The sequence below is a fragment of the Coregonus lavaretus genome, assembly GCF_964263955.1.
Source record: "Coregonus lavaretus genome assembly, chromosome: 27".
Lineage (NCBI taxonomy): Eukaryota > Metazoa > Chordata > Actinopteri > Salmoniformes > Salmonidae > Coregonus > Coregonus lavaretus.
The window spans coordinates 20714259-20732814 of NC_140014.1; the positions used below are offsets into that span (position 1 = coordinate 20714259).

An 18556-nucleotide genomic window follows, 5' to 3' on the forward strand; every position below is an offset into this window, starting at 1 on the left:
CGAAACACACATCCAGGGCAACTAAGGAGTGGCTCCGTAAGAAGCATCTCAAGGTCCTGGAGTGGCCTAGCCAGTCTCCAGACCTGAACCCAATAGAAAATCTTTGGAGGGAGCTGAAAGTCTGTATTGCCCAGCGACAGCCCCAAAACCTGAAGGATCTGGAGAAGGTCTGTATGGAGGAGTGGGCCAAAATCCCTGCTGCAGTGTGTGCAAACCTGGTCAAGACCTACAGGAAACGTATGATCTCTGTAATTGCAAACAAAGGTTTCTGTACCAAATATTAAGTTGTGCTTTTCTGATGTATCAAATACTTATGTCATGCAATAAAATGCAAATGGTTTACTTAAAAATCATACAATGTGATTTTCTGGATTTTTGTTTTAGATTCCGTCTCTCACAGTTGAAGTGTACCTATGATAAAAATGACAGACCTCTACATGCTTTGTAAGTAGGAAAACCTGCAAAATCGGCAGTGTATCAAATACTTGTTCTCCCCACTGTATATACAGTGGGGGAAAAAAGTACTTAGTCAGCCACCAATTGTGCAAGTTCTCCCACTTAAAAAGATGAGAGAGGCCTGTAATTTTCATCATAGGTACACGTCAACTATGACAGACAAAATGAGAAAAGAAAATCCAGAAAATCACATTGTAGGATTTTTTATGAATTTATTTGCAAATTATGGTGGAAAATAAGTATTTGGTCAATAACAAAAGTTTCTCAATACTTTGTTAAATACCCTTTGTTGGCAATGACACAGGTCAAACGTTTTCTGTAAGTCTTCACAAGGTTTTCACACACTGTTGCTGGTATTTTGGCCCATTCCTCCATGCAGATCTCCTCTACAGCAGTGATGTTTTGGGGCTGTCGCTGGGCAACACAGACTTTCAACTCCCTCCAAAGATTTTCTATGGGGTTGAGATCTGGAGACTGGCTAGGCCACTCCAGGACCTTGAAATGCTTCTTACGAAGCCACTCCTTCGTTGCCCGGGCGGTGTGTTTGGGATCATTGTCATGCTGAAAGACCCAGCCACGTTTCATCTTCAATGCCCTTGCTGATGGAAGGAGGTTTTCACTCAAAATCTCACGATACATGGCCCCATTCATTCTTTCCTTTACACGGATCAGTCGTCCTGGTCCCTTTGCAGAAAAACAGCCCCAAAGCATGATGTTTCCACCCCCATGCTTCACAGTAGGTATGGTGTTCTTTGGATGCAACTCAGCATTCTTTGTCCTCCAAACACGACGAGTTGAGTTTTTACCAAAAAGTTCTATTTTGGTTTCATCTGACCATATGACATTATCCCATTCCTCTTCTGGATCATCCAAATGCACTCTAGCAAACTTCAGACGGGCCTGGACATGTACTGGCTTAAGCAGGGGGACACATCTGGCACTGCAGGATTTGAGTCCCTGGCGGCGTAGTGTGTTACTGATGGTAGGCTTTGTTACTTTGGTCCCAGCTCTCTGCAGGTCATTCACTAGGTCCCCCTGTGTGGTTCTGGGATTTTTGCTCACCATTCTTGTGATCATTTTGACCCCACGGGGTGAGATCTTGCGTGGAGCCCCAGATCGAGGGAGATTATCAGTGGTCTTGTATGTCTTCCATTTCCTAATAATTGCTCCCACAGTTGATTTCTCCAAACCAAGCTGCTTACCTATTGCAGATTCAGTCTTCCCAGCCTGGTGCAGGTCTACAATTGTGTTTCTGGTGTCCTTTGACAGCTCTTTGGTCTTGGCCATAGTGGAGTTTGGAGTGTGACTATTTGAGGTTGTGGACAGGTGTCTTTTATACTGATAACAAGTTCAAACAGGTGCCATTAATACAGGTAACGAGTGGAGGTCAGAGGAGCCTCTTAAAGAAGAAGTTACAGGTCTGTGAGAGCCAGAAATCTTGCTTGTTTGTAGGTGACCAAATACTTATTTTCCACCATAATTTGCAAATAAATTCATTAAAAATCATAAAATGTGATTTTCTGGATCTTTCTTTCTCAATTTGTCTGTCATAGTTGACGTGTACCTATGATGAAAATTACAGGCCTCTCTCATCTTTTTAAGTGGGAGAACTTGCACAATTGGTGGCTGACTAAATACTTTTTTTCCCCACTGTACTGCATTCTATTCTATAATATTCTACTGTATCTTAGTCCATGCCGCTCTGTCATTGCTTTTCCATATATGTATATATTCTTAAATCCCATTCCTTCCTAGTTCTGTGTGTATTGGGTATATGTTGTGAAATTGTTAGATATTAATTGTTAGATATTACTGCACTGTCGGCGCTAGAAGCACAAGCATTTCACTACACCCGCTATAACATCTGCTAAACACGTGTATGTGACAAATACAATTTGATTTGATTTGACTTGATGCATGTTATTTTTCTGAAACCACTGAAATACATGCAATTAGAAAAGAGCCCACTCCACAATGTTCATGGCTCTCAAACTATGACTGAGTGACATGTCATACAGCAAATTTAAAAGAAGATGGGAAAAGTTGTTCATGGATAGTTTAGAGGGAAACCTGTAGCCTATGTGGTGTTTTCAGAAATGAAAGCACCAAGAAAACTGAATACACAGTGAAAGTACAAAACAGTTACATTGTTTCCTAGGTTATACTGCCATCTAGCATAGAATACTAAAACTGCATTGCAATGTAGGCCTAACTTTGTTACAGGACTAGTTACAGTGTAAATTGGCCTACATACATATGAGCAACTTAATGATGTAAAGTGTATAATTATGTTTCAGCATATTTAAACAAACTCACTTTCCTCCACTTGTCTGTTGTGTCTTTCATACTCTTTGTTAGGCACTTGAGTCCCAAACACAGGAACAAAGTCTACTTCTTCACTGGATCCATGAGCTAGGGTGAATGAAAATGTATTATAACACATAGCCTGCATATTAATAGTAAATTACCATATTCAAATTCTGAGACTGAATCTAAATAACATTATCAATTTGCTGTGACATATCTTGTGGTCCTCTGTAGCTCAACTGGTAGAGCACGGCGCTTGAAACGCCAAGGTAGTGGGTTCGAGCCCCGGGACCACCCATACACAAAAAAAAAATGTATGCATGCATGACTGTAAGTCGCTTTGGATAAAAGCGTCTGCTAAATGGCATATTATTTTTTTATTATTATATCCCATACAAAAAAAAGCTCATCGGAAATGGTGATATACAGTATAAATAATGTTTTTTTTGTTTATCATGGAATCGTAATTTGGCATATGAGTACATTGTCCTCAAAGTCAGTCAATGTGTTGTAGACAGTATCCACAATGATCTGCGTTCTGGAATTACTGTATACTATTTCACTTACTACTGGAAGGAGCCAGGGCCAAAAACATCCTTGTATTTTCTGCTTCATCTGCCCATTCTGAAGATCTGTTGGGCTTTATCTGCTGCACAGAAATAGGTAGAAAATAGCCTTTAGCATATACACATTTTTAAATGTCATTTCATGTGTGTACTCTGTGTATCCCTGTGCTTACCAAAAGTTCCTGCCATAGTTTTTGATGGAGCTCCTTCCCTTTTCTCTTGACTTCTTTTTCATTTGAGATCCTTGAAGCCAAGATTTTATCAAGTATTTTCATTTTCTTGATGGCCATCTGGAGTTCTGGATCTTCGTTCTCCTCATCAGATACATCTCCAATGAAGTGATCTGGACATTCATTCAAAGAGATGCATACATACACACACGTTAATCTTTTTTTAAATATATATATATATATTCCACTTCCTAAAATGTCATAGTGATATGTACTTATGCCTACCTTTCTCAGGAAGACTTTCATCTGGAGACTTGAGGTTTTCATGCGAGTTGCTGTGATCCTAGGAAAGTAATTGTAACATCTATTCAAACCGCAGGTTCTAGGCCCATTGATGGGGAAAGTCAGGAGGCAGATTAGCCCTACAACGTTAGCCGTCATGTTTACAGTTAATAACAGTAAGTATAGTTATTTTAACATTAACATTCCGTCTTAAGGGCTTTCCAGACAAGAAGTGGAGGCAGTTTCCCATATATTTTCAATGGAGCTAGGCGGGGGGGCGGAACACTGTCCATGCGGAGCGATCAGCGGTGCTCGTGCACATGAAAGCCACTCAGCCGAAGGCAGCGAAAACGTGCGCTTTCGACATTACAGCCGGCTTTAAAGGAGAGTCGAGACTGACTAATATACAAACCACCTTGCATCATAAATAACTACTCAATATTGTTACAATTGGATTTAATTGTTTCTTGGGCACTCCGCAGTGATACAAATGACGACTTTTCAATCAGAACCGTCTACCGATTACTGATATACTGTACCTTCGGAGGTGGGAAAAGTGTTGCCTAACAGGCACAGTCACGGGTCGGGAATAACTAGCAAGGTGGGTGGGTATATGTTATAACAAGACCCGAGTCCCACTCGGTCTAGAAACTTGGCTAGAGGCAGATATATATATTTTTTAAACTAGCAACGTTTAGGATAAAGGGTTGGCTTGCCTTGTAAGGACTGGGTAACAGTAAAATAATTTTTATAAAGCCAAGTTAAGAGTACACAACAAGATGCTCTTACTATTTCAGTATAGTTCAGATAGGCATAACAATTAACATAGCGTTAGATTACCGCCTTCTGCCACCATTCATTTTCTACCGGTTGAATATAGGCAACACTGCTCTCAAACTGCTCCGACCCTTGTCTAATTATAGGGGCGGCAGGTAGCCTAGCGGTTAAGATCATTGGGCGCTGGTTAGAATCCCTGAGCAGACTAGGTGACAAATCTGTCGATGTGCCCTTGAGCAAGGCACTTAACCCTAATTGCTCCTGTAAATTGCTCTGGATAAGAGCATCTGCTAAATGACTAAAATGTCAATGTAAAATGTAATAAATCAGACTGTGATACCAATTATTGGTATACAGTCTGAAACAAAGCACTGCAAAAACGTGGAAAGTTTCCTTACAAGCCAGAATGTTGAATCAAATTACATTTGAACTAATCTCGTTCCCAGACACTTCCGCCCAAATGTGCGAAGTCTGGAGGACCAACGCATCAAACGTGGCCTTTTTAAACCAATGCAGAAAGACCGTTAGCCAAAACAGAAAGACGTGGAGAAACTCCAGGCACATATCGGCTTTGGCTTAATCTACCAACCAATCATCTCCCACAATACGCCTCGCAGACGTGTGATTCACATAAATGTTATGATTCCAATACTTTACTCAGTGGGTCACTCCCACTAAGGCCAACTTTGAATCTTTGATATCCCAGGCTTATATGCTCTGTGCGCAATAGCCTGGGGATGAGGTTACATCTGGACTTACCCTACCGGTTGTCTGTGCAGTTGGTCCTTCAGTGGGTCAACATTTTTGCCAAAAATATCCATAAGAAAGTATTATTTAACCGACGGTACTGCTGTTTAAATTTCTATCACCTGGCACATGCGCAAAACCATGTAAACAGCTGCAAGACTTCGGTTAGTATGCATGAATCATGTGCACGTATCTTAGGTCTCGAGCAAACAAATCTTGATGGCCACACACAGAGACCTGTGTGTTGAAGTCGGTTTAATAATACTTTCCTGTGGATATTTTGTCAAAAATGTTGACCCACTGAAGGACAAACCCCACGGAATACTCAGACTCCACAGCCATCATCAAAGCCTCCAAACACATTACAAAAAGTGTAAGAAACTCCACCACACCAAACATTTCTAAGGTCCTCAAATGGTTTTTGAACAAACATGTACAGCAACCACACAACACAACCTCTACAAGGGACCTTCAGGTACAAAGCTCCAACCTGAACAGTTAGCTAACAGAACCAAAGATGGTGGTGCTTTTATACACTGAGTATACAAAACATTAAGAACACCTGCTCTTTCCATGAAAGACTGATTAGGTGAATCCAGGTGAAAGCTACAGTATGATCCCTTATTGGTGTCACTTGTTAAATCCACTTCAAATCAGTGTAGATGAAGAGGAGGAGACAGGTTAAAGAAGGATTTTTAAGCGTTGAGACATGAATTGTGTATGTGTGCCATTCAGAGGGTAAATGGGCAAGACAAAATATTTAAGTGCACGGGGTATGGTAGTAGGCAATGGCGATTTTAGCATGTAAATCTTGGTGGGGCAAACTGAAAAAATCATTTTTAGATGCATGCCAGCAAAGCCACTACACAACACAACACTTTTGAAATGTACAGTGACAGAATTCAGAACATGGGCTGTTCTTACAGTATTCCCCCTGCTGTACACCAAGTCAGAACCGTAGGATAAATAAAGGGGGCATATAAGCAGACAATGAAAGCTCACAATATTCAATGATTACACTTATCTAAAACAGACTATAGGCTACATGTGCACAACCAAGTCAAAACAGTAGGCTAAGTTATGAGGGGAAAAGGCAACAAATTATTAGGGTGAGGCACATGGGTTACTAACAGCTTACTACACAACATACACTTAGTATTACTTTCCCCTTGACTTTTTCCACATTTTGTTACGTTACAGCCTTATTCTAAAATGATTTAAATTGTTTGTTTCCCTCATCAATCTACACACAATACCCCATGATGACGAAGCAAAAACAGGTTTATAGAAATTTGTGCAACTGTATCAAAAATTAAAAACGGAAATATCACATTTACATAAGTATTCAGACCCTTTACTCAGTACTTTGTTGAAGCACCTTTGGGAGCAATTATAGCCTCCAGTCTTCTTGGGTATGACGCTACAAGCTTTGCACACCTGCATTTGGGGAGTTTCTCCCATTCTTCTCTGCAGATCCACTCAAGCTCTGTCAGGTTGGATGGGGAGCGTCGTTGCACAGCTATATTCAGGTCTCTCCAGAGATATTAGATCGGGTTCAAGTCTGGGCTCTGGCTGGGCCACTCAAGGACATTCAGAGACTTGTCCCGAAGCTACTCCTGCATTGTCTTGGCTGTGTGCTTAGGGTCGTTGTCCTGTTGGAAGGTGAACCAGTCTGAGGTCCTGAGCGCTCTGGAGCAGGTTTTCATCAAGGATCTCTCTGTACTTTGCTCCGTTCATCTTTCCCTCGATCCTGACTAGTCTCCCAGTCCCTGCCGCTGAAAAACATGATGCCAGATTTCCTCCAGACGTGACGCTTGGCATTCAGGCCAAAGAGTTCAATCTTGGTTTCATCAGACCAGAGAATCTTGTTTCTCATGGTCTGAGAGTCCTTTAGGTGCCTTTTGGCAAACTCCAAGCGGGCTGTCATGTGCCTTTTACTGAGGAGTGGCTTCAGTCTGGCCACTCTACCAAAAAGGCCTGATTGATGGAGTGCTGCAGAGATTGTTGTCCTTCTGGAAGATTCTCCCATCTTCACAGAGGATATCTGTAGCTCTGTCAGAGTGACCATCGAGTTCTTGGTCACCTCCCTGACCAAGGCCCTTTTCCCCCGATTGCTCAGTTTGGTCATGCGGCCAGCTCTTGAAAGAGTCGTGGTGGTTCCAAACGTCTTCCATTTAAGAATGATAGAGGCCACTGTGTTCTTGGGGACCTTCAATGCTGCAGACATTTTTTGGTACCCTTCCCCAGATCTGTGCCTCGACACAATCCTGCCTCGGAGCTCTATGGACAATTCCTTCGACCTCATGGCTTGGTTTTTGCTCTGACATGCACGGTCAACCGTGGGATCTTATATAGTCAGGTGTGTGCCTTTCCAAATCATGTCCAATCAATTGAATTTACCCCAGGTGGACTCCAATCAAGTTGTAGAAACATCTCAAGGATGATCAATAGAAACAGTATGCACCTGAGCTCATTTTCGAGTCTCATAGCAAAGGGTCTGAATACTCATGTAAATAAGGTATTTCTGTTTTACATTTTTAATACATTTGCAAAAATATCTAAAAACCTGTTTTCGCTTAGTAATTATGGGGTATTGTGTGTAGATTGATGAGGGAAAAAATGTATTTAATACATTTTAGAATAAGGCTGTAATGTAACAAAATGTGAAAGAAGGTGTGTGGTCCAAGTCTGCATTTAAGGGTCTCTTTTCCAAGATTAAAAGGATTAACATTCACATGTAACACCATGGTCCAAAAAATTTGTTGAATATATTGGCCATGCTGTCAATCCAGCATGACTTCTGCCGCGTTCAAAACAACTGGAAACTCGGTACTGGGAAATCTCAGACTTCAGTGAGTTCAAGACAACTGGGAACTCTGAAAAAAACAATACGTTTTGAACGGTCATCCAACACAGAATTATCTTTCTAGAGCTCTGACCTGAAGATCACTGACGACATGATTCAACCTTGTTTTTTTCAGAGTTCCCAGTTCTCTTGAAAGCACCATAAATCCAGAGAATGCCAGACTTTGATGACAAAGTTTGATGACAAGATCTGCCCACAAGAAGGACCGCCGAACCACTTTCCTGTTCAATTGCGCACAGCACAACAAGGTGAGTCCAAAAATGTCTTGTAGGCTGCTGCATAAATGATGTAATATGCCAGGGAGATATGTATACTGTAGCTAAGAAAGTAATACTAAGTGTATGTTGTGTAGAAGCTGTTAGTAGCCCATGTGCCTCACCCTAATAATTTGGTCCCTTTCCCCCTCATAACTTAGCCTACTGTTCTGACTTGGTGGTGCACATGTAGCCTATAGCCTGTTTTAGAGAACTGTAATCATTGAATATTGTAAGAGTTTTCATTGTCTGCTTATATGCCCCCTTTATTTATTTATTTAAAATAAATAAATAATTGATCCTATGGTTCTAACTTGGTGTACAGGGAGAATACTGTAAGAACGGCCCATGTTATGAATTCTGTCGCTGTACATTTCAAAAGTGCTGAACAAATAGTTATATTGACTACGTCCGTCCTAGCTCGCTCATTAATGTCTTAATGGAAATTACGGATTGCCTCTTATCCGCTCATCATTCCCTTATGCCATAGGTTGTACATCTCAATTGTCAGTAGAAACCACATTTGTTCAAGCAAGTCAGCCATATCAGCTATGTTTTTTTTTTTAAGGCAGTAAATGAGGCTGAATTAACTGTTTCGCTGCCAGACAAGGCTCCGCTGATAGCCAGGTGAAGGGGTGGTAAGGATTCACTCCATGGTGCTGAAAAGAAAGCTCTGCTGTTGTGTTGGGACAGCTTTATGAAGGCCCTAACAGTTTGTGGGCACCGTTTGTCACCATTATAGTGCAATTAATGTATTGTTTAGTGTTGTGTTGTGTAGTGGCTTTGCTGGCATGCATATTTATTTATTTATTTTTATTGCCCCAACAAGATTTACATGCTAAAATCGCCACTGCAGGTACGGTACCTGCTTATTGTTGGGGGCATCATCGCTCAGGACCACCAGGGACGTCGGGCTGGGGTGACAAACTCTCCCGACGTCAGGCATTAACACAGTTGATACACGGCTACCGGGGCGAGAACGCTCGCTGGATGCCGGGCGGGAGATATCGTCTAAACTGCCTCTCGTAATATCCATGGGTGCTCTGGTAACGTTAACGTAACCCAATTTTATAATCGAGCATTTTGAATTAAGTATATAGGTAAATAAATCAAATGTTCTGTTGTATTTTTCGTTAAATTATAAATATAGTCTAGATACCTGATAGCTGTTGAAGCAGGCGTGGTGATGTTTTTCTTTTGGAGTGGTAGCTAAGGACGCAAAAGACCCGGATGTGGTAACTACAAACTTTGAACACTATTAGCGTCACGGTCCGTGCAATCTGGGATCCTTGGGAAGTTAACGTTTTAGGTAGGGTTAGGTTATGGTTATAGTTAGGGTAAGGGCATAAGGGTTAAGGTTAGTGTTTAGGGCAGGATCCCAGATTGCACAGGCTTTAGCTTCACGGGACTTCCAGTTTTCAGATTTTGCCTTCGAAATACAAGTCCGTGGTAAAACGCTAGGTGTATGATAGGAAAAATCTATATTTTTTGCAGCTTTGCATAGTGCATAATGTAAAAAAACACATCGGGGGAAAATCTAAAGAGGATTTCTACTTTATATAAGATAAAGAATATTATAAGGTGGAGCACATTGAGAAATAGTTGTAGCTTAAGTAAATTAATGTTAAGTACATAATATTCGCCTACTGACAAAAAATATACACAATTAAAATAAGAAAACATTATTTTGATTGTATAATTGTTAATTTACAGATGCTATTGTTCAAGGATGTAATTTTGAAAAGTAAATGTTTAAGAAAAGTCTTACTGTATTGTTGTTGTATTGCACAAACAAATTTCACTGTACAGGAAAAACGATTGATTGTGTGTCCATAAAACCAGGGTCCAGTCTACTCACCAGAGTCCTTAGAATACAGAAAAGGTGTGTTTGAACAAAAAGCTAGGTAATAGGAAGTGTTGCTGGACTTTTACTGTGGTCAAACCGCTTAAGGAGACAGAATTAAGACAATGCAAGATCCTTTTGATTTGGTTTAAACATTCTAAAAAAAAATGGCCTCAGGTTATTGAAGGATTTAGTCTGGATTAAACCCCAGAGGTAGACAGTTGTATCATGTCAAGGTTTCCTTCAGTAGGAAAAGTTGCAACACTTGCTCACCATTAAAAATGCATCGTTTTATTTAAGCAAAGTTAAAAAGCTTGAAGTTTCCATCAGGTGAACTTCATCAGAACAGTAGGCAGGTTTCCATTGACCAAGGTTTATTCCACAAAAGCAATCTCGCAACAAATAACGAAAACGGCAGATGTAGGAGAAATGTTCTAAAGAGCGACTAACATTTTATCCGTTCAACAGGGGTTGATTTTTATTTTGTGGTTGTGAGGCCAGTTGGACACCAAATTCTCTAAAACAATGTTGGAGGCAGCTTATGGTAGGGAATTGAACATTCAATTCTCTGGCAAAAGCTCTGGTGGACATTCATGCAGTCAGCGTGCCAATTGCACGCTCCCTCAAAACTTGAGACATCTGTGGCGTTGTGACAAAACTGCACATTTTAGAGTGGCCTTTTATTGTCCCCAGCACAAGGTGCACCTGTGTAATGATAATGCTGTTTAATCAGCTTCTTGATATGCCACACCTGTCAGGTGGATGGATTATCTTGGCAAATGAGAAATGCTCACTAACAGGGATGTAAACAGATTTGTGCACAACATTTTAGAGAAATACACTTTTTGTGAATATGGAACATTTCTGGGATCCTTTATTTCACCTCATTAAACATGCTACCAACACTTTACATGTTGCATTTATATTTTTGTAAAAATTGCTTACATGAATGCAAGTTTCACCATGGCATGGACCATGGCGATAAGTAGGACTGTTGCGTTGACCGTATTACCGCCACACTGGCGGTCACGAGTCATGAAAGCAGTCAAATTCCATGTGACCATTTAGTCACGGTAATTAGGCTTCTCCAAGCGCTGATGCTGCTGATGGTCATTAGTAGCCTACCAAACTTGGCAGGACGGCGCTGGAGGGGATGGCAGCCGTTTTACGGGCTCCTAACCAGTTGTGATATTTTGTGTGTTTCTTTGCATTGTTTGTAACTTATTTGTACATAATGTTGATGCTACCGTCTCTTATTACCGAAAAGAGCTTCTGGATATCAGAACAGCGATCACTCACCTCGAACTGGAGGAAGATTCATTCTTTAATAAGTCTGCCGTGAAGGATATAATGTTGCTCCCAGACAAGGCCCAAATCCCCATCATTCGCATGAAGAAAATAAGTAAAAAAACAGGGGGCGGCGATCAGGGTGACTTGTGAGAATTTGTCGGCGAGTGGGTAACCCGCCTCTATCATTCGTTCTATTGGCCAACGTACAATCATTGGAGAATAAACTGGATGAGCTCCGTTTAAGACTATCCTACCAATGGGACATAAAAAACTGTAATATCTTGTTTCACCAAGTCGTGACTGAACGACGACATGAATAACAGACAGCTGGCGGGTTATACACTGTATTCGTGCCTGTAGTTCGTCCACTTTATTATCAAGCTATTGTAAGTTGGCCAATAGTATCGATGGCAAAGGCAGATTAGCCACTCGTCGCCGGCTCCTTACCAAGCACCCCGATCTCCTTCCGCAATATCTCCTTTTCTTTCTACTGCAAATGACGGGGATGAGGGCCCTGTCGTGTGTCATAAAATAAAAATTATTCATCCAGTTCAAGGTGAGTAATCTCTGTTCTGATGTCCAGAACCTCCTTTTGGTCATAAGAGACGGTGGCAGAAACCTTATGTACAAAATAAGTTACAAACAATGCGAAAAACACACAAAATAGCAGGTTGGTTAAGAGTCCATAAAACGGCAGCCATGCCCTCCGGCTCCATCATGCTCCATATATAAAGAAGAAGTGGGGTTTCGAAAGGTGCCAAGATGTCTTTTGGTTTATCGGACATTAGTCATGGTCTGCAGAGATGACAGTAAGGGATTTCAGTTATGCAACAAAAAACTATTACAGCTCACAGTGAGTGAATATGTCTTTGAACGTTACCTACCGGTAGCCATGTATGTAATGTTACGTTTATTTATTATTGAATATTTGAAATAATAATAATTGAAATATCAAGTCATGGCGGTTCTAGTAGTTATGGAATTCAAGCACTTCTAGTGTTTCAAAGACTCCTTTCGAAACACCCACTTCCCCTTATGTTTCCTTTCGAAACCCCCACTTCCCCTTATATGGTTCGTTTCGAAACCCCCACTTCCCCTTATATGGTTCCTTTCGACACCCCCACTTCCCCTTATATGGTTCCTTTCGACACCCCCACTTTTCCTGAGAGATGCACTGCTCTGAGAGATGACATATCAGTAGGTGGCAGCATAGAGACCCTGAGGGATGACTGCTCTGAGAGATGACATATCAGTAGGTGGCAGCATAGAGACCCTGAGGGATGACTGCTCTGAGATATGACATATCAGTAGGTGGCAGCATAGAGACCCTGAGGGATGACTGTTCTGAGAGATGACATATCAGTAGGTGGCAGCATAGAGACCCTGAGGGATGACTGCTCTGAGAGATGACATATCAGTAGGTGGCAGCATAGAGACCCTGAGGGATGACTGCTCTGAGAGATGATGTCGCGGCTGGACCCTATTGGTTTTTAATCGACAAGACAGTTCAATGGAAACACACAATGGCAGGCAATTGTCGCATCTATTTTCTATGCAAACTTTCTAAATGTCTACAAAAAAGTCACTGTAGAAGTTAATTGAAACCTAGCTAGCTAATCATCATGTAAACAATGGAGCAAATGCATCACATGAAAATAGCACTTGATTATCTGTAGTGCTCGAGGAATGACATGGAAATAAACACAGAATACACATGCACACACAAACACACATTGCCAGAGTTTGAAAGGATCATTTAATCACAGCGTGTCTGTCTATATTCAAACTGACACAGTCCAATTCAATAAATAATAAACATATACAGTGCCAACATTTTTTTAAATTACAAAGTGGGATTGAAAGAGTTTTAATTGTAATTTTGTCATTGAGCTCCATAATGTCAAAGTGAAAAATTCTACAAATTAATAAAAACGTAATAACTAAAATATAGTAGTTCAATAAGTATTCAAGGGTAAATTTAGTTCAGAAGTAAAATTTGACTTAACAATTCACATAATTAGTTATATGGACTCGCTCTGTGTGAAATAATAGGGGTTGACATGATTTTTGAATGACTACCCCTTCCTCTGTCCCCCATACATACAACATCTGTAAGGTACCTCAGTCAAGTACTGAATTTCAAGCACAGATTCAACTACAAAGACCAGGGAGCTTTTCGAAAGCCTCTAAAGGGCAGTGATTGGTAAATGGGTAACAATAACAAATCAGACATTGAATTCAGAATTAATTTTTTTATTTTGTAATTTTTTGTTTAGGGGGTAGATCAGCTTTAATATTGCAGATAGACTGTAACTTCCATCAATGTAATTGTCTGCATCACTTCCAATCCCACATATGTTTTATTTTCTAGCAAATATATATTTAGATATACACAGCTCTGGAAAAATTAAGAGACCACTGCAAAAATATGTTTCTCTGGTTTTACTATTTATAGGTATGTGTTTGGGTGAAATTAACATTTTTGTTTTATTCTACAAACTACTGACAACATTTCTCCCAAATTCCAAATAAAAATAGTCATTTAGAGCATTTATTAGCAGAAAATGACAACTGGTCAAAATAACAGTGTTGTCAGACCTCGAATAATGAAAATAAAATAAAATCATGTTCATTTTTAAACAACACAATCCTAATGTTTTAACTTAGGAAGAGTTCAGAAATCAATATTTGGTGTAATAACCCTGATTTTCAATCACAGCTTTCATGCATTTTGGCATGCTCTCCACCAGTCTTTCACATTGATGTTGGGTGACTTTATGCCACTCCTGGCGCAAAAATTCAGGCAGCTCGGCTTTGTTTGATGGCTTGTGACCATCCATCTTCCTCTTGATCACATTCCAGAATTGTTCAATGGGGTTCAGGTCTGGAGATTGGGCTGGCCATGACAGGGTCTTGATCTGGTGGTCCTCCATCCACACCTTGATTGACCTGGCTGTGTGGCATGGCGCATTGTCTTGCTGGAAAAACCAATCCTCAGAGTTGGGGAACAATGTCAGAGCAAAAGGAAGCATCCTTTGCATCCTTCACAAAGACAAATCTGCCCTATTCCAGCCTTGCTGATGCACCCCCAGATCATCACCGATCCTCCACCAAATTTCACAGTGGGTGCGAGACACTGTAGCTTGTAGGCCTCTCCAGGTCTCTGTCTAACCATTAGACAACCAGGTGTTGGTCAAAGCTGAAAATTGGACACGTCAGAGAAGATGACCTTACTCCAGTCCTCTAAGGTCCAATCCTTATGGTCTTTTGCAAACCTCAGCCTGGCTCTTCTTTGCTTCTCATTGATGAAGGGCTTTTTTCTAGCTTTGCACGACTTCAGCTCTGCCCCTAGGAGCCTGGTTCGAACCGTCCTTGCCTTGCACTTCACCCCAGCTGCCGTTTGCCATTCTTTTTGTAGGTCACTTGATGTCATCCTACGGTTGTTGAGTGACATTCGAATGAGTTGGCGGTCATCCCGGTCAGTAGAGAGTCGTTTTCGCCTCTGCCGGTCTGTAGCTTTGTTGTCCCCAATGTCTGCTGCTTGACCTTGTTCTTATGAACCGCTGTCTTTGAAATTTTAAGGATGGAAGCAACCTGACGCTCATTGTATCCCTCTGCCAGTAAAGCCAGAATTGAACCCTTCTTTTCCTCACTCAAAACTTTCCTTTTCAACTCTTTTGGCATGGTCAATAGTTATTTTTTTATTAATATTACTTTTGAGGTACTATTAGCGCTGTTTTTGCCATCCAGCTGGTCCTATTGCAAGAGGATAGTGATGACCACAGCAGTTGTTTTTATACTGTTCCTCGTTAAATAACATTTGGTTCAGGTGATCACCTAATCAGTACCTAATTCAGTAGAATGAGGTGTGCCTGTGTTGGAATTCAACAGACACTGGAATGGAATGGCTATCATACATGTAGAGATGCTGATTTAAGAAACATTTGCAGTGGTCTCTTAATTTTTTCCAGAGCTGTGTGTATATATATATATATATATATATATATATATATATATATATAGTGCTATCAAAAAGTACTTGCCCCCTTTCAAATTTTCTCTATTTTTGTATATTTGTGATACTGAATGTTATCAGATCTTCAACCAAAACCTAATATTAGATAAAGGGAACAAATAACACAACAATTACATACACACACACATACATACATACAGTGAGGGAAAAAGGTATTTGATCCCCTGCTGATTTTGTACGTTTGCCCACTTACAAAGACATGATCAGTCTATAATTTTAATGGTAGGTTTATTTGAACAGTGAGAGACAGAATAACAACAACAAAAATCCAGAAAAACACATGTCAGAAATGTTATAAATTGATTTGCATTTTAATGAGGGAAATAAGTATTTTACCCCCTCTCAATCAGAAAGATTTCTGGCTCCCTGGTGTCTTTTAAACAGGTAACGAGCTGAGATTAGGAGCACACTTAAAGGGAGTGCTCCTAATCTCAGCTTGATACCTGTATAAAAGACACCTGTCCAAAATCGAGCTCTTTGGCATCAACTCAACTCGCCATGTTTGGAGGAGGAGGAATGCTGCCTATGACCCCAAGAACACCATCCCCACCGTCAAACATGGAGGTGGAAACATTATGCTTTGGGGGTGCAGGACAACTTCACCGCATCAAAGCGACGATGGACGGGGCCATGTACCGTCAAATCTTGGTTGAGAACCTCCTTCCCTCAGCCAGGGCATTGAAAATGGGTCGTGGATGGGTATTCCAGCATGACAATGACCCAAAACACACGGCCAAGGCAACAAAGGAGTGGCTCAAGAAGAAGCACATTAAGGTCCTGGAGTGGCCTAGCCAGTCTCCAGACCTTAATCCCATAGAAAATCTGTGGAGGGGAGCTGAAGGTCAGAGTCGCCAAACGTCAGCCTCGAAACCTTAATGACTTGGAGAAGATCTGCAAAGAGGAGTGGAACAAAATCCCTCCTGAGATGTGTGCAAACCTGGTGGCCAACTACAAGAAACGTCTGACCTCTGTGATTGCCAACAAGGGTTTTGCCACCAAGTACTAAGTCATGTTTTGCAGAGGGGTCAAATACTTATTTCCCTAATTAAAATGCAAATCAATTTATACAATTTTGACATGTGTCTTTCTGGATTTTTTTGTTGCTTTTCTGTCTCTCGCTGTTCAAATAAACCTACCATTAAAATTATAGACTGATCATGTCTTTGTCAGTGGGCAAACGTACAAAATCAGCAGGGGATCAAATACTTTTTTCCCTCACTGTATACAGTTACAGTGTTTGAGAAAGCATGCAAGATTGAGCAAAAATTGACAACAATGTGAGATTTGATTAATCTATTTAATCTATGTCAAGTCCTAGGTGATGGAGATCAGATCCACCCTCTTCACCTGAGACACAAACACTCTGGTCCCCGGTTGTAACCAGTTTCCCCAAGCATCTCTGTGCAGTCAGACCTTTGATTATTTTGTGCCACCTGGGCCACAATGATAAGCCCCCTCTCTGATTGTCCGAGTGTGACCCCCTCCCAATGGGTTACTGCAGCCAGTGTTGCCAGCACTGCCACTACCTGGGTGGGGGTACCACACCGGAATCCCCACCGGCTAGGTACAAGGTCATCAAGGTTCTCATTAGCAGAATAGACTTGTATATTATGCTCTCCCATCAGGGGGCTCTGGCTTTGTAGGACCAACCCTGCCAGGCAGGCTCAGAATCTGGAGGGGGCAGTGCTGCTCAAGTAGGTCTCTGACTACATTTATTTTTCTGTTTTGGCTGCATATAGCCAACTCACAGCAGGTCTATAAAACAGATGGGGACTTCTCTTTGGTGGGTGTCTAGGATATAGGGTTGGGGATCGTTCCATCATGATAGGACAATAAATAAATAAAATGAGATATACTATACTTTAAAATGTATATCCCTCATCTGCACAAAATTGAAAGCTCTCTCTCACAACCCCTGCTCACAGACACATGTTGGTTCTGGGATATGCAACCATTTTCCTTTCTCACTCACTTAACGCCACACTTATTCAAACACAAAAATGCACACCACACCTTCCATCACAATTCATCCACACGTGCCTTCTATGTCTTCTGTTTGCTATGTTTTTATCTCCACTATGTTGATTGAGTACTTGTGTTCTAATTTAGTTGTATTTGAAGATATATTATTTTGCTTGTTATCTTTTCTTGTAATACCGTCTTATCCCTTTATAAAATACTATACCTACTATAAATGTGCTTTATTATTACAATCCCTACCATGGCTAGTATTGGGTGTTCTATTATTCGACTCCTCTATTAGAACTTTCAGAATAGCCATGGAGTAGTCTTTGTGTCGCGGAACATTTGGTTGTCAATATACAGTTTATCGACAACAGGAGCAACACGCTTCCCTTTTCATCTATTTTCCTTGAAGATTTTGCGCCGTTCTGCAATCTCCCTCGGGAACTGATCATTCATGCCTATTTCCGTGCCAGCAAGTCTTTTACATAGGCTTTTAATCATTTTCTGCAGCCTGTCAACTATGCCTCTGTCTATCCCTGTTCCCTCCTCTCCGCACAGGCTATACAAACGCCTCACACCGCGTGGCTGCTGCCTCTCTAACCTGGTGGTCCCTGCACGCACCACCCACGTGGAGTTCCAGGTCTCAGGCAGCCTCTGGAACTGCCGTTCTGCTGCCAACAAGGCAGAGTTCATCTCAGCCTATGCTACCCTCCAGTCCCTCGACTTCTTGGCGCTGACAGAAACATGGATTACCACTGAAAACACTGCTTCTCCTACTGCTCTCTCCTCGTCTGACCATGTGTTCTCGCATACCCCGAGAGCATCTGGTCAGCGGGGTGGTGGCACAGGAATCCTCATCTCTCCCAAGTGGACATTCTTTATTTTCCCCCTGACCCATCTGTCTATCTCCTCATTTGAATTCCATGCTGTCACAGTCACTAGCCCATTTAAGCATAATATCCTTGTCATTTATCGCCCTCCAGGTTCCCTTGGAGAG

At 41.3% G+C, this 18556-nt stretch overlaps 1 protein-coding gene across 1 annotated transcript in view; it reads right to left on the bottom strand.

Annotated features, from left to right (window-relative positions):
• fsip1 (fibrous sheath interacting protein 1) overlaps window positions 1-9461 on the bottom strand; it is a gene marked incomplete at its 5' end in the record, with an annotated part of 74651 nt that extends 65190 nt beyond the window's left edge. Inside the window, 5 exons of the mRNA XM_084143857.1 lie at window positions 2773-2868; window positions 3331-3412; window positions 3503-3672; window positions 3785-3842; window positions 9291-9461. Coding sequence (XP_083999983.1) covers window positions 2773-2868; window positions 3331-3412; window positions 3503-3672; window positions 3785-3842; window positions 9291-9461 — 577 coding nt within the window. The remainder of the gene's footprint in view (window positions 1-2772; window positions 2869-3330; window positions 3413-3502; window positions 3673-3784; window positions 3843-9290) is intronic.
• Between the last annotated feature and the right edge of the window lie 9095 nt (window positions 9462-18556).